We start from the raw sequence: 16,334 nt of genomic DNA on the forward strand, positions 1-16,334 counted from the left end.
GTACCTATTATGTGTAAGTTTTTCAAAGGTAAGGACTTAAGTTTTCCTCATTTCCCTTTTCTTTAGAATATACCAAAATGTCTGGCTCATGGTAGGGAATGAATGTTACGTTTAGGAAAAAAAAAGTAATTTTTGTTATGATAGTCTTGGCTCACCAACTAAATGATAAATGCTTTGAAGTTGGCATATGATAAGTTTTCAATAAATGGTAGCTATGATGATGATGTATACAGTTCTAGGTACACAGTAAGTAATCATACCTTTAGATTGGCAGTTCTTAAAGGAATTCAGTAGCTGAGAGCTGAATCTGAATTAAGGATCCGAAGAGCGAAAATATAGATTCAGGATGGTTAAAGGTGACCCAAGAAAACTAGCGATAGGATGTCTGATTGATTTCCCGCAAACAACACAAAGGAGATAGTACATATCCAGTCAAACTTTGGAGGTTGGAAAACTATGTCTGGGGAAGAGAAATCCAAGCTTAGTAAATTTAAAAGGCTGACAAAATTCGGAAGTGAAGAATGATGGGCTCATCAAATAGCACTAAAAAGAGGAATGAGTCCTATGTTTTCAAATGGTCACAACGCAGCTTCTTCCTTCTTTATTGAGAATTTCACTCTAAGATCAAGCCTTGTGGCAAAGCCTTTACAGATGTAAGAAAAAAGAAAGTTGGTAAAGTATGGAATAATCTGAGACATGGTGAAAAGCAGCCTTATAATAATGTGCTAAGTTGGAAGAGAGTTGTGAGATGTTTAAAACATATGGGGATGTGATGGGCGATGTGATCTGTGGTGAGGCTGTTTGCTCTATAGCCTTGAAAAAGAGAAAGAAGAGAAGCTCTTAGAAAAGAATGAGATTAAGGACAGTGATGAAAAAGCTGTATAATATTCCTCTCCATGCAATCACTGAATAAGGGAAAAGCCATAAACAAAGGTTCTTTCATTTGAGATAATGTCTATTGCTTTACTAGTTTAACTTCCCAAAGTGGGTTACGATAACAGAACAGTTTCTAAACGCTCTTAGGAAATTGTAAACCAGTTGAATTGAAGGGGTTGTGGTTGAAGTGAGCACCTTGAAACTATGCCGAAAACACATGTATTTCTAAACACTGAAAAGTGAAAAGCGTGTTTTTGCCCTTTCACTGTGAACTTTACTATTGTTCCAATGAAGTAGTTCAAGATGATTTGGGCACTTAAAAAACATGTCAAGTGGTGCTAACTCTACGGTTATTAGCTATAAAACCTTAGCTATTCACTATTTATGTCTATAAGTTATAAACACGTGTGTGTGTGTGCACACACGTAATATACACACATGCACTCATCCCCGCCCCAATAAATTCTTGTGGTATGTTCAGATTGGCCATAGCCCCTTCCATGAGGTTGGATGAATTTGTACTGCAGGATACAGCCATTCACCTAAAGTGGCCTTTCTGTGAATAGTGAAGTAGCGTTTCTATGACCATTTTAAGGCAGGAAATAATACGGCACCGCAGAAGAGGTTAAAGTCAAGAAGGTATTTTTCCATCGTTAGGAGAATAGCTAAATAAATTGTGGGAACACATACTATGTTATAGAGTATGCCTGCTTAAAAAAATGAGGCAGACAATATGTACAGCCATAGAAAGAGCTCCAGGATATATTGTGATAAAAGCCAAGTCATAAAACAAAACGTGGAGTGTGGGCTTCCCTGGTGGCGCAGTGGTTGGGAGTCCGCCTGCCGATGCAGGGGACACAGGTTCGTGCCCCGGTCGGGGAAGATCCCACATGCCGCGGAGCGGCTGGGCCCGTGAGCCATGGCCGCTGAGCCTGCACGTCCGGAGCCTGTGCTCCGCAACGGGAGAGGCCACAACAGTGAGAGGCCCTCGTACCACAAATAAATAAATAAATAAATAGGGAAAAAAAAACCCCACAGAGTATGTGCTCAACTCAAACTTATCTTAGAGATGCTGGCTTTCCCATATAGCCCTACTGTAATCCATTATCTTATTTTGTTCATCACAGTAGTTAGTACTATCTGATTGTATGCCATAGGCTTACAGTTTTGTCTGTTAAATTTATTACCTGTACTTTTCCATTAGGATGGAAATTCAAGGTCCCTGTTTAGTTTCCAGCACCTGGTATATTCCTGGCACAAAGCTGGCTCTCAGTGAACAGCTGTTGAATGAATGAACGAACCCCATCTATCATTTGCCTCACATATATCTGTGTCCCACATTTGCATATATACACATATGTAGGTAAAAAATGGAAAAATCTTTGATGAAATACACATGAAACAGTTATGTGTCCATTCCCCATAAGGGAAATTTTTATAGCTTATTCTATTTTGGTACTCTGTGAGCTTTTAAAATGAAAATGTACTCGTGTATTACTTATTAAAATAAATAACAGTAGTTTTAATAATGAAATTGTAGGCCTCTTTACCATCAACGAAGAGCCACTGAATGAAAGTTGAAAAGCTCTGTGGATCCAAATACTTATATATTCGCAAAACTTTATAATATTGACTACGTATAGAATGACAAAATATTTTTGAAGAAAAGCAGATCTACGCTTCACAGCAATTTACAGTTGTGGGTTAAAGCAATAAAAGGACAAACCAAAACCTATTCCTTCAGGAGACTGGCGAGAGGGAGCGAGAGGGAGAGAGCAAGAGAGAGCGGGAGAGAGCGGGAGAGAGGGAGAGGGATCTTAGTAGCAGATTATGCAAAAATCAAGTTTTGATTGAATGTGGGTGGAGGAGGAATGAATTTACTTGATTTAACTTTTTCAGCAGCGATTTAGTCATGCAAGTGATGGGCTGAGTTCACAGATTAGCTTATCTGAGAACGTATTTGTTGGCGTATTTTCCTTAATTGAACTGGGCAGAGTGGTGACCCCAGCTGCGTTGCTATGTGTCACTTTAGATCCTGGTTAAGCTGTTTCAAGTTTGTCCTTGGGGGGAGGAGGGGTTTCCATGCAAATGCTGAACTTGTGAGATAGAAAAACCTCATCTCATTATTTTGCCAAGAGATGGAGGAGAAAACGTATCCAGGTAGTGTCTGAGTTTTCTTTCTTTAGTCACCCAGGCTTCAGTGTAAGCAGGAAATTGTGGATTGGGGATGGAGACCCGCTTCCACTCCAAGAGCCCAGACCACGGCTCTTAGTTTTGGAGTTAGTGACTTTGGACAGGGCACAGCCCCTGCTGGTCTCTGGGAAGACTCCTGGGGGAGTCTGCCCTCCCCCTCCCCCGTCCCCATCCATCTTTATTTCTCTCTTCTTTTTCTTGCATCTCCCTTCCTTTTTCTCTGCTACTGGTCTCTCAAACATCGACTGCTCTTCAGACAAAACAAACTGCTGATCGTGGCCATGCTCAAAGTACAGTTCCATGTGTCACAAGAGGTCACAGAAAAGGTCAAAAGGAGGTTAATTCACAGTCAGAAGGGAAGAGCCTTAAGCGGTATGAGGTTTCCGTTTGAGGTGATGCAAAAGTTCTGAAACTAGATACTGGTGATGGTTGCAGAACATTGTTAAAATACTGACTGTCACTGAATTGTGCACTTTTAATGGGTAAAATGGTAAATTTTAGGCGTATTTTGCCACAATTTTTTTTAAAAAGGGAGAGGATTTTTCTAAAGTGATGCCCACATGTACAAGTTCTCTCCCATTTCTTATGTTCTAAATTTTTCATTTGAACATTCAAGAGGGCTTCTAAAAAGGCACCCAACCAAACGTAAACGACTTGCCGGGGACCTTGTTGTTTATATGAACGAGTCTGTGCCGGCTTATGTGTGATCCCTCAGCTGGGTCCTGCTGTGGCTGACAGCTTTCGGGAGGCTTTTCTGGGCTGAATGGGGATGAGCATAATAGGCTGGAAAAGGCATCCAAGTAGTTTTCTTCGGGCAAAGCATTAGGATGTGATACGATGCTATGTATGTACATGTAAGACCTAAATACGGCGGAACTTGACGATCAAGAGAGAGATTTGGGGGTGTCAGGATTGAGTCTCCATAAATAACTTCTACTGATTTCCAGTACAAAACGGGCCTCTACTCACGGGTTACTTTTCTGGATGTAAACCCTACAGCTCCGCTGCCCTACATGCGTCAGTCCCACCAAACCAGCCAAGCATTAGCAAGTAATCGCAGGAAGCAATTCTCCAGTCTTTCAGCAGGTTAGAGCTGCGGTTAGGGTCGGGGGTCCTCTTGTCTGGGTTGGGCTAGTAGCTCTGAACTCTGGCAGTGCCAACCAACGAACTGTCTTCCCTGCTATTACCCCAGCTCCGATCCCCCCTTAATTCCACTCCTTTCCCCTCAACTTCTAAATGGAAGTTCATCCTTACGAAAGAGCTGAGCCTCGGTTCTATGCTATGTTCAGGGTGTCCTTCACGCTTACGTTGCTCTCTCAGATACAACTAAACCTTGAGATATTCTGGCAGAAGAGTTTTGGATGAAGAGCTACCGGGGTATCTACTAGTGAAGCTTGGCCCTTCTTGGTCTGGGTACCTAGAACCCCTTACCTTAAAGACACAGAGGGAAGAGGAAGGGATGACGTGACTGGCTGATGAGCCGATCACGTGAGCACACTGCCTCCGTGCATGATGGGAATGATAAACAGAGCAGCCCACTCAGCTCCCCCTGTGCTGCCCTGTGTGTACCTGGGATGTTTATATACATTTCTTTCCTGCAATGTTTCTTAATCCATTTTGCACCACAAGGGTACATTTCATGAGGAAGAAAAGTGCAAAAGGTTAATTGACATTTCTGAATTTTATTACTCTAGGAAATCATGCAAAAATAGCCTGAAAGTGACGGTCAGTTTATCATCCCGGGGCATCAACATCCTCATTGATCTTTCTCCTCTGCTCTTCCTCAGGATCTTTCTCAGATCTATGAAAACCACTTGACGCTTCAGGTGTAATTCTGTCCCCCAGGTACTAGGACAGTAGGTCACCTTGATCTGAATATGCGCTTACAGGTACAGATATTTGGTGTCAGTGACACAGTGACGACAGGAAAGATGCCCCTTTTAGATCCTTAGATAAATAGTCCTAGTGGCCAAGATCTCACTTAGGAAGGAACATTGAGAGTGAGACGGAATTAATTCTTTCGAGATGGAATTAATTCTTCCTAAATTCTTTGTGGTTCCAACCCTACTGCTTTAATCTTAAAATATTCTGAAAATGTCTTGCTGTTCTAGAAATTTCGATGATGGTTTCCTGGGCTTTACTAAAAACATCTCAGGTCAGTATCGCCTTCTGTTCTCTGAAATATTTTCAGAGAGGAAGGGTTTACTTTTTTCAGCAGTTGAATGGCTTTTGTCAGGAACCCCGTTTTCTCTGTACCCCCATCTGGGAGACGATTTGTGCAGGCATCAGTGTAGACCTAAGCTGGACCCAGCTCCTGCCACCTCTGCTTTGCAAACTGATCTTGATTCCTTACAGTGTCACTACGAACTCAGTGGCCAACAGCCCCACTTGCTGTGCTTACTCAGCTCCGTCACAGCTTTAAACATTTTAGGACCTCACTGGAGAATCTGGGAAGAGTGTGAGCTAGAAAGGTGACTTTTTGGATCATTTCGGGGGAACTGCCAGTCCCTTGGGCAGGTGGCTGGAGGAGTTATGAAGACACTCCGGGGAGTCAGAGGTTCTCCAGGGTGACTTTATTCCATTGTTCCAAGTCTGGGTGCAAATTCTTAAAATGGTTAGCCTAACAGAAAGAATGTTTCTTCAAGGAGCTTTCCTGTCTGTCTACCCCTAAGAATCCAACCATACTCAAAGCAGCCACTGTCATGGAATCTGTCTCCAACTTAGAGCTCTCGTGGTGCTTCTCTGGTTCTGGTCATTTCACATTTTCCTTTCACGTCTGGTCCTTTATGTTATACTCACTTTAGTGGCTCTGTTCTCTTTTAACCTGTCTCTTCAAAGTAAATAGGTCTCAAACCACCTCCCTCTTTCAACACGTTGCACCCTTTCAGTCCCTCCTAATCGTTCCCAGTTCTTTACTTGGGTCTAATCTGGAGGTTCTCCTACCTTTTATCACTCTTTGAGTATTTTTTCTTATTTCCTCTTTCTCTCTCTTCCATTCTCTGTGTTCCACTAAAAATGAATGATTGAGAACCTACTGTACACTCAGTGTTGAAGCAGGAAAATTAAAGTACAAAGGATGTATTTTTTCAATTATCTAATGTATTAAAGATCTTTTAGTCCTGTGATGGAGCTGCATTTTCTACCTGTCCCATTTATTAATTCACCTTATTCCATTTTTAGGCTCATTAACTCTGCTGCCCATTGTCCTGATGATAGTAAGTTAGGACACACATGGCTGGTGCCTGAAGGAGCTGTGTTCACTTAAAGACGTACACTACCTGATTACCTTAGATATTTGCTTATTCAGATTTTCATTTTCTTGTTCACTGCTGTATTTGCAGAGCCTTGCACAGCACCAGACACAAAATAGTGCCTTAACGATGTCTCCTGAATGAATAAAAGACTGTGGGGCTGATACGGAATGAATTCTGGACCTTTTAAAACTAACTGGATTTTGGTTCAGAATAATTTTTGATTTTATATATGGCATGTCCACTTCTTTAAAATGCTTTGAATATTTTAATATGCTTTACTTTTTTTTTTTTTTTTTTTTTTACTGTACGCGGGCCTCTCACTGTTGTGGCCTCTCCCGTTGCGGAGCACAGGCTCTGGACGCGCAGGCTCAGCGGCCACGGCTCACGGGTCTAGCCGCTCCGCGGCATGTGGGATCTTCCCGGACCGGGGCATGAACCCGTGTCCCCTGCATCGGCAGGCGGACTCTCAACCACTGCGCCACCAGGGAAGCCCTATGCTTTACATTTTTAAAAATAAAATTTTAAAAATAAACTACAGTTTTTATAGCTTAATCTTTAAGGGTTGGAAATGAGAAAATATTCATTGCTTTAAATGCTTGTTAATGCCCACGAGGTCATTTAAAACTAGTGTCTGTTCTCTTCTGAGTGATGGGAACTAGCGTTTAGCTCCACGTGCTCTGCGTTCAGAGTTGCTCTTCTGGTTTAAACCTTGGTCTGCTACCCACTAACCCTACGACCTGGGGCCACTCATTTCCCTTATGTTTCTGCTTCCTCATCCCACAGCCTGTCAAACAGGCACGATAATTTAGCAAACCTCATAGAACTGTTAGGAGGAGTAAACAAACTAACATTAGGAAAGAGCTTACAATAGTACCGGCCACCTAACAAGAGTGTGCAAAGTCAAAAGAGACCCGGAAGTGCAGCTGATAACAGTACCTACCTCAGATGACAGTCGTGGAAAGTATCAATAAACGAGACATTTGTAAAACTCCTAACAGTTCCTGGGTACCTGGTGAGTGCTCAGTACATTTTTATTATTATTTTCTATAAAGAAAACCTATGAAGATAGTATATCTATCGTCAAAGGTTTTAACGGGCACACGTCAAACCAGAGAACAGCTAAGTGATGTGCTCTACGACGTGACACAGATTGTAAAAAAAAAAAAAAAAAAAAAAAAAAAAACAAAAGCGAACATCAGAGAGAAGGAAGGATTATGTGCTCTGGGATGTGAAAGGAGGCTCCTCTGGCCAGAGGCTGGGGGAGAAAACGAGCCAGTGCAGGCTGTGGCGGAAGTCATGGGGGTAGATGGCAGTTAGCAGGGTTGGGCCATGCAGTCGAGGCCCTGGGAAGCCTGCAGGTGTGCTGGGTTGTGAGGCTGGCAGTAGGGAGTCCGCCCGTGGGTGCCCTGGGGAGGGGACTTCTGCCCCCCTGAGCACATGCTTCCCTGGGCTGCGTGCTTAGGACCTCTTCTGTCCCTGCTTGATGTCCCTTGTCCCAAGAACTTACTACTTGGCTTTCATAGAACTTTCTAGAAATTGCATTTCTTCTCTAGAATGGCTCTGCCCCCACGGAAAGGTCTTCCTGAAAGGAAATGAGAAGGGAGAGAAGAATTTCCCCTCCCCTAAATTCTCTCGGCAGGTGTTTGATCGCCACTTGTCCAGAGCATTAACTCTCTTCTCTGTTTTCTTTGGAATCGAGTAAGTTGTCATTTACCAAGAACAATGATAATGGGCCAGATCCTATCAATGATCCAAGGTCACCAAAATACTCTCAGTATATAGGTTCTTTTTGAGTTGCCAGGCTTCATACAAAAAGATGCATCTCGGGCTTCCCTGGTGGCGCAGTGGTGGAGAGTCCGCCTGCCGATGCAGGGGACGCGGGTTCGTGCCCCAGTCTGGGAAGATCCCACATGCCGCGGAGCGGCTGGGCCCGTGAGCCATGGCCGCTGAGCCTGCGCGTCCAGCGCCTGTGCTCCGCAACGGGAGGGGCCACAACAGTGAGACGCCAGCGTACCGCAAATTAAAAAAAAAAAAAAGATGCATCTCCAGTCTCCAAAGGATGCACAGTTTATTCTCAGGTTTTAAAAACTCAGTTGAGCTTTCCAAAGGCTTAGGATATAATGAGCTAGTTTTCAGTCTTTTTCAGCCTGTGATCTTGATGTTTTTCTATATCAGCTTTGGAACAACCAGTGAGTTAATTAAGGATGATCACTTTGGTTATCTGTAATCTTCACTTAGAGATTTGTTAAAAGAAGTGATATTTTTGAAGATATCTACACACACGGACAAAAGGGTCCCAGTCATACAGGGTGTTGCATTGGCTGCTGAATCTGCCCCCTCAAATGGGAGTCTTACATATGAAACTTTACAAATACCATATAAATGCATGTAAGAAAGAGATTATCTCCAGAAAATTAAGAAATTCCTTTCCCAAAAAACTATAGTAGTTTTAAAGAGTGAATAAAGGGAACAGAGAGAGAGAAAATTGACAGTTTAGTATAGCGGAACTCAATAAATGCTAATAATAGCATATTAGAATGATATTTAGGGAAGGTTTTATATAAGAATTTATACAAAACTCTTTTTAGATGTTCTTCTTTTGGCCCTCAGAAGATCAAAGAAAGCTGTGAGGAGGACATCTTTGTTAGGTTTAGAGTCTGACGTTTGAGCTGACTTATCAATTAACCCTCTGATACCTTCCAACAGATTCTGACAATTCGTGGGCCAATTTCTATACAGATGAGGAGGTGGGTGGGAAGATAGTATTTACTAAACCATGTCTATGGGTCAGCTCAGTTATATTAACTCATTGCAACCATACCACATTCCTCTGTGGTCAGTATTATCTCAGTTTTATAAATAAGGAAATACAGGCTCAGAGGGTAAGGATAAGTGAGTCGCCCAAATTCTCTGACCCATGAGGACAATGCTAGGATGCAAACCCGCCCAACACCTCATAATATTTTTCCATTTATAGTAACTCCCTGGTCTCTCCCTCTAATCCCAGAACAGTCATGAGCTTTCAAATTGGTTCAGCTCTAATTCTTGAATCCATATCCAAAGGACAAAAACTGAATTTAAGTCAAATTTACTATTTTCAAAGAACCATCCAACATTTTACGACATTTCACAAATTATATTTTGTGATCAAGTCAGTTTGGGGAAGACAGAACTTAAAAGCACAGTTCACCTGATTTTTTCAGTACAGGACTTCTTTGGGTCTTTAATATACTAATGTGAACTCTGAATCTCTAAGGGGAGCATATTACAGACATTGCTTCCCAAGCTATTATTTATTCACATATTCATTCATCCTTTTATTTTGCTAGAATACTTCAAGGGCTGAATTTTCTATGAAACTACCTTTCTTTTCCTTTTTTTATTTATTTATTTATTTATTTTTGCGGTACGCGGGCCTCTCACTGCTGTGGCCTCTCCCGCTGCGGAGCACAGGCTCCGGACGCGCAGGCCCAGCGGCCATGGCTCACGGGCCCAGCCGCTCCGCGACACGTGGGATCCTCCCGGACCGGGGCACAAACCCGCGTCCCCTGCAACGGCAGGCGGACTCTCAACCACTGCGCCACCAGGGAAGCCCGCAACTACCTTTCTTAATAGTGTGTCATCTTGGGCAAATCACTTTACCTCTTTGCACCTCCATTTTCTACTCTTCAAATGGAACTAAAGATATTCCAAAGGTCCCTTTAGCTTTAAAAATTCTATGGTGCAGCCTCTCTCCTCCCCCAAAGTCTAGGCATTTGTGCTACCAAGTGAACTTGCTAAGATTTTCTGAAAACCGTTCATTCATTCACGAAACATTGATTCGTTGCCAAGCACTATGACAGGTTTTGAGGACAAAAGGACAAGATACAAATAACATGAAGATACACCGTACTCAGGATGAGGCCGTGATATGATGATAAACACAGAGGAAGAGAGCACACACATGAACTCATGATACAATACAGGAAGACAGTAGCAACATGCATAGATAATAGACTCGCACGAACCGGTGACTATAAAACAACTCAGTAAGAGAGAACAGAAATACGCCTAGATAATAAAGACTCGCGGAGGACCTGCCTCCTCTTTGCAGGGGTTGAGTAAGGCTTTCAGGAGGGAAAACACCCAGTGTCTTAAGGGATGGGCCGGCATTCCATGAAGGGAAGGTACTCCAGGCAGAGGGGACACAGGAACAAAAAAAGCATAGGGGCTGAAGCAGCATGACGTGTGCCGCGATCTACAAGAGTTTGGCAATTGTTAGAATGTAAATAAAGTTCAAGGCGGGGGAGCATTCGCTGTAAGAAGTAGGCAGGGCCCGTTGTTGAAGGCCTTCTCTGTCAGATGCTTGAACTGGGTCCTGTGATGGAGAGCCAGTGGAAGACTTGGAACAGGGATGCACCGTTTTAGTTGTGTGGAAGACAGATGCAAAGAGAGAAAAGAGAGGTAGGGAGGCCAGTGGGGAGACTCCTGCAGATGTCCAGGACATAGACAGTGAGCATCTGAACCAGGAGACTGACAAGAAGAAAGCAGAGGAAAGGATGGATTTGAGACACAGTTCACATTTCATAGGCACAACCTGCTCAGCCTGATGGATTAGAGGAAGAGGGGGAAGGAGAGAGACCACCTCTGCTGTGGATGATGGATACAGGCTGTCTGTACCAGAGGAGGAAAATCACGTGATGTGATCAGTTTTGGACCTGCTTAGTGTAAGGCCTTTCTAAGATATTTGTAGATATGTTAAAATTGGAGATGCTCTACCACAACCTTTTTCTGTGCATCAAACTCAAATGGAGATTTCATTTTGAGGATTCGCATTGGAGGATGACTCCGTATTACTGGTTATTTGATTTAGGTTGTCGGGATGTTGCAAATAAATGGCAAGTTTATCTTTAATAGAAATGTAATTACTAATCAAAATTATAACTAAGTTCATTTTACTCTTATTTAACCATGGAGTCATGAGGCACACAACAGTGTTTATACTTGCGGATTTAAGTGTAGCTGGTATTAAATATATTTTTTTGTTGAAAGACAATCAACATGACCATTAATTTAGATTATTTTTTTACCAGTATTATAAAATGTAATTTAAAATATTCTTCTTTTTACCGAATCATTGAAATTGTTATAAAGTGAACTAAGGAGACTATAAATCTACTCTGAACTTCATCTGTGCCAGGCGTTCAAAACTCTGCTATACCTCAAATCGAGGAACTAACGCCTCACTCTTCACTGCTGTCAAGATGAACTGAAACATTTTCTGAGGGGCTCTTACCATTTCTCTCTGAATGCAGGATTTTTTTTTTTTTTTTTTTTGCCGCATGACTTGCAGGATCTTAGTTCCCCAATGAGGGATCGAACCCAGGCCCCGGCAGTCCTAACCACTGGACCGCCAGGGAATTCCCTGAACGCACGATTTAAAGCAGATTCTGGAAGGATCTTTCTGTAGGGGTAGGAATATGGTCTGTAATAAGAACTGACTCCAGTATCCCTCACTGGAAGTGATATAAGCATGAACCAGGACCCAATTCATTTTTGCAGGTCTATCAGCAAGTAGTTGCAGACATCCTGAAAGGAGGTGACAGGAATTTTAAGGGAAGAAGAGGGTGAGAAGAAAGAGTAAACACGAGGGAAAAAAAATCTCTTACCAGGTTCTTGTTGTATCTTGTGGTTGTTTTTAAACCAGGTTATCTGAGGCTCTGGGACACCGTTAGCGTGACAATCTAAAGTCATAGAACTGCTGATAGCCACTGTGTGATCACTGAGGTTTCGTAGGAGGTAGGGTGCTTCCTGATCTAGTGAATAAAGAAAGGGAATTGTTATTACTCGTCAATCTTATTCTTTTATTATAGATGCATATCAACATTTTAAAAGTAGAGAGGAAAACAGCAAAACTCAACTATAAGTTTTCATCCATATTTTATTCCCTCAATTTCTCCTCTATGGTTAGCCTACTGCTTCCTCCTTATTAGGTTACTACGATAAATTGAAATCCGTTAGAACACAGGAAAATCAAGAACTCAACTCTGTATTTTTAGATTTCAATATCAAGGTTTTTGCCTGGCCAACTAGTTTCCTTCCTTTCTTTGAGAGAAGCTTTTTCTAAAACCTAAGGATTTTGCATGATATTTTAGGAACTAAAAAGGAAACAGACATGATTTTGGATATCGGCTTGTAGTGAGTTTTTACACACATACAGAGAGTTATAGTAATGAGCTAATCGAATTTTGTATTTTTGTGTTTCACTAACATGTGAGGGCGTGTTTGTGTCACTCAGCTGTCAGTAACCTAAACTGTAAGCAGCAGACCAAGTGGGAGAATTTCTTGAACTTTGAAGCTTTATTGATTATCTCTTTCCTCCAATCCCTTCCCAAATGCAAACGAACAAAGGATTAATTCAAGAGGCAGAGGCACAGATCTGTAGTTTTTGCACTATATAATAGTACAAATATTGTATTTTATATTACTTTCTCTTAAAACATACAAATATGATACAATTTATTTTAATAAAATGCCAACCAATATAGTACAACAAAATGGATTTAATACATTAGGATGCAATACATTACAACATTAAAATCTCACAGAGGGACAGCAGTACCCCAAGGCCCCCGTGAGTACGTGTCTCTTTTTTTTATGGAATCAGTCCTGCTGATGCGTATACATTCTAGTTGGGCAGGTGCTGGATTGGTAACTCAAGCTTCCACGATCAAAGAGTAAAGACAACTCCTGAAACCTTCCCCCCCCTCTCAAGTCATCCTTCCCCACCCCCCCCCACTCGTTGCAAATCCTGGAAGACAAATCAAAATAGTCTTGACATCACTTACACATTCTGCGTCACTGGTTTCAATTACACAGTCTGAGCTTTCTCTGACCATTCCTCATCTTATTGTACTAACACTGTGAAAGCAGCTTAGGAGTGATTACAACGCTCTAAGAGATGACACCTTGCAATGGCTCTGATTCCATGTCCCTGCAGGATTCTGCCGAGTCCCCAAACCTTTCTGTTTTTATTCCTGCAGGGAAACTCTCAGGATTAGCATTCATTAAAGCAATTGAGAAATCTCAGGTTAAGAAGTATATTACCATACGACTTTGAGAACACGTTGACATAGCATGACATGGCAGGGTGGCTATCTGTTAGGAGAGACAGATTTCTCATTCCATTTTGATTTCCATAGCTTATCATTAGTCTTTTCACATTTTATACAAAATGCAATCTGAAGGCAAAACAGACTTGAAGGAGCGCTAATTTATAAACTCGTCAACTATAGTGTGAAATGAGTGATAGCAACGATCCTTCGGCCTGTTTCAGTGTAGCCTTCCTAGTCTCATCTTGCGCCCCCCCGGCAGACCCATTTTAACAGTTCTGGGTTTACATTCTGTCCAGTCTGTCAAATAGTTTTTCCTAATTGAAAACGCAGCCATGTATCAAAATCTTCCATTTTGATAATTCTTACATGCTCGATCATTACAATTTTGACATTTTTACACAGTCAAGACCCCAGACATATCAGTGAAACATGACAAGAGAATAAGGAACAGTATCATATTACTACTTAGCATCTTTTACAGCCAACTTTGACACACCTCATTTAAAACTCAGAACAGACCCCGTTCACTGAGTTATACTTGTAATAGCTTCCTCTGGCACATTTACTGTTTCCCAGGCATTAAATATGATAAAATAATCTATCATTGTCCATAGGTCTTATTAGAAGAAGGCAGTCTGAATACATGGCCTGCCACACCCGAATTATTTTCATGGCTACAAACTGTAACATCATCAACACAGACAGGATTTGGCTTCCCTGACAGGTGTGTTTGAAAACAATGCTTATATAAAAGAGAGCATCTTCTTTTAACATAAACGTCACGCAGAACTCCCAAAGGCCCTATCTGTACTACACAAACTTCAGACGAGAGAAGCAGCCGGAAGGCTGCAGAATGAACAGAGAATTCTCAATGAAATACAAAGTTCATATAAACATGTCTGAAACATACAGTATGATGATTTTTTTCTTTGTACCCATTTCTGGAAAAAAAAAAAAAATTCTCATTTTTGGCAAGTTTCAAAATGACCAATCAACCAAGGAATTGTTTTTTAATCAATTCCCACTTTATAGTAATCTACTTTGGCATTTTAAATAGGAAAGGGACGTTGAACCCATATTTTTAAACCTAAGTTATTTGATGGAAATAGCTGCTTTCCAAAGTTTAACAAAGGGGAGCTCTCAAACTGAGAAAATCAGAATGAACGGACTATTTCTGCTGGTTATCAACAGCCAAAGATTGCTCCCCACCAGGTCCTTTTACTTCTCGGCATTCGAGCCCAAGAGATCTGCCAGGTCCCACAGATACGTACTTCCGATTCTCCATTTGGAAAGGGGACCGAGGAACCAGCCTCACACCCTCTACCCCATCTCAGTCATTCTCCGTAGCAGGCTCTTGGTTCTTTCTCTATTTCCCCGTTATCCTCCCCTTACACCACACCTCGAAGACTAACTAACAAAAATCAAAACCCACCCAGTCCTTTCTTTTCCTTTTTGAAACTCTCTCTATGGAATTCTTCAAATTATCTCTCGGAAGTACTTCAAATCATCTTCTGTAACTACTAAACCCTTCCCCTCCCTAGGAAAGGATAGGTTTTGCATGTCCATTTCACCATGTTTTTCAAAAGTACTCCCTAAACCATTTCATTTGCTTTCTCAGCTTTAGTAAAAATTGAGCCTCCCGCCCCGCCCACCCCAGGTCCTCTGGTACTAAGGCAGTTTCCTGAAGGAACACACTGACTTATAATGAACAAAGACGCCAGGCAAAAGACCCATAGGTAAAGTTTCCAGATACAATTGATTATTCTTTCCTTTGGGCTGACAACTTCCAGGTTACTAATTGTTTTCAGAGCATTTGGGGCTCCATAAAAGTGCTATTGTTTACTCCTTCACATTTGACAAAAGCAATTCCCACGTGAAAGACAAGTTGAGCCGTGGGACAGAGTCTGTTACCTAAAGGAGGAAACAGTCTGGTGAGTTCCCAAGCCTGAAAAGCTGTCATATTGTCACCTCCTACTGAACAGCCCAGCCACTGTGTTCTAAGCCATGGCTATTTTGGTCATTATAGTTTGTTTTCCAATAGTTCAGGCAAGTCACATGTAATGATCAATCATAAATGAAAACAACAGAACAACGCATATGAAATTGGTGAAAAAGTCACTTTCCCCAGGAAAAAAAATCCTATTCAATTTGCATATGGAGAAAGTGGACTTTTTTTAATGGACAAATTTGAGATTGACATTTAGAAGAATGCATTAAGCCTCTGGTCACAAGAGCCTTTATTTCCTTGATAAATTGATCATGGTACACAGCTGAATGCCATCCATTGGACAGGATAAAGTTCTTTAACCAGGGACAAAAATATTAAAAACAAAGGCATGAGCCACTTTTGTTCAGGTGCTGTCAGTGGCTGTGTAGTCCACTCAGAGGCAGTGAGGAGAAAACCCACTGGACTTGTTGACTAGCTACTGGCATTGCAGGAGAGAACGGGGCTTCATCTGGGTGGACTTTTGTAATTCATACTGTGATAAAGCTTTAATACCTCTGAATGACACCAACACCTTGCACCTCTGGGGCCCATCTCAGACGCTCCAGTTTAAAATTAATGTGCTTAATATAAAAAAAAAAGCATCTTCAAATAAATAAGCATTATAACTTGCTATCATCCAGGTGCTATTTACAAATCAAAAGCAGATGTAACAGTACGGAATAAAACCCGGCAGAGGTCCGTCAGAGTCTCCGATTCAACTGTCCTCATTCTGAGCTGGCCAATGAACCGATTCATGTCCATCTTTGGCAGATACCAGCATCTGTTTAAATTATTCGGGTTTGGCAGCTTGGAAACATAAACATAAAAAGAGGTGGGCATTAAAGTGGAAGGAAAGGATCAGTCCCGAGTTGTTGTCTATCAGGCAGGAGAAAACAGCAAAGAGCAAAACACACAGAGAACGCACTGCAG

The 16,334-nt window shown here is 41.8% G+C and overlaps 1 protein-coding gene across 1 annotated transcript in view; it reads right to left on the reverse strand.

The window, feature by feature from the left end:
• FLT1 (fms related receptor tyrosine kinase 1) overlaps positions 1–16,334 on the reverse strand; it is a 173,145-nt gene that overhangs the window by 59,028 nt on the left and 97,783 nt on the right. The window contains exon 14 of the mRNA XM_030882597.2: positions 11,972–12,118. Coding sequence (XP_030738457.1) covers positions 11,972–12,118 — 147 coding nt within the window. The remainder of the gene's footprint in view (positions 1–11,971; positions 12,119–16,334) is intronic.

The sequence above is a fragment of the Globicephala melas genome, chromosome 18 (assembly GCF_963455315.2).
Source record: "Globicephala melas chromosome 18, mGloMel1.2, whole genome shotgun sequence".
NCBI lineage: Eukaryota > Metazoa > Chordata > Mammalia > Artiodactyla > Delphinidae > Globicephala > Globicephala melas.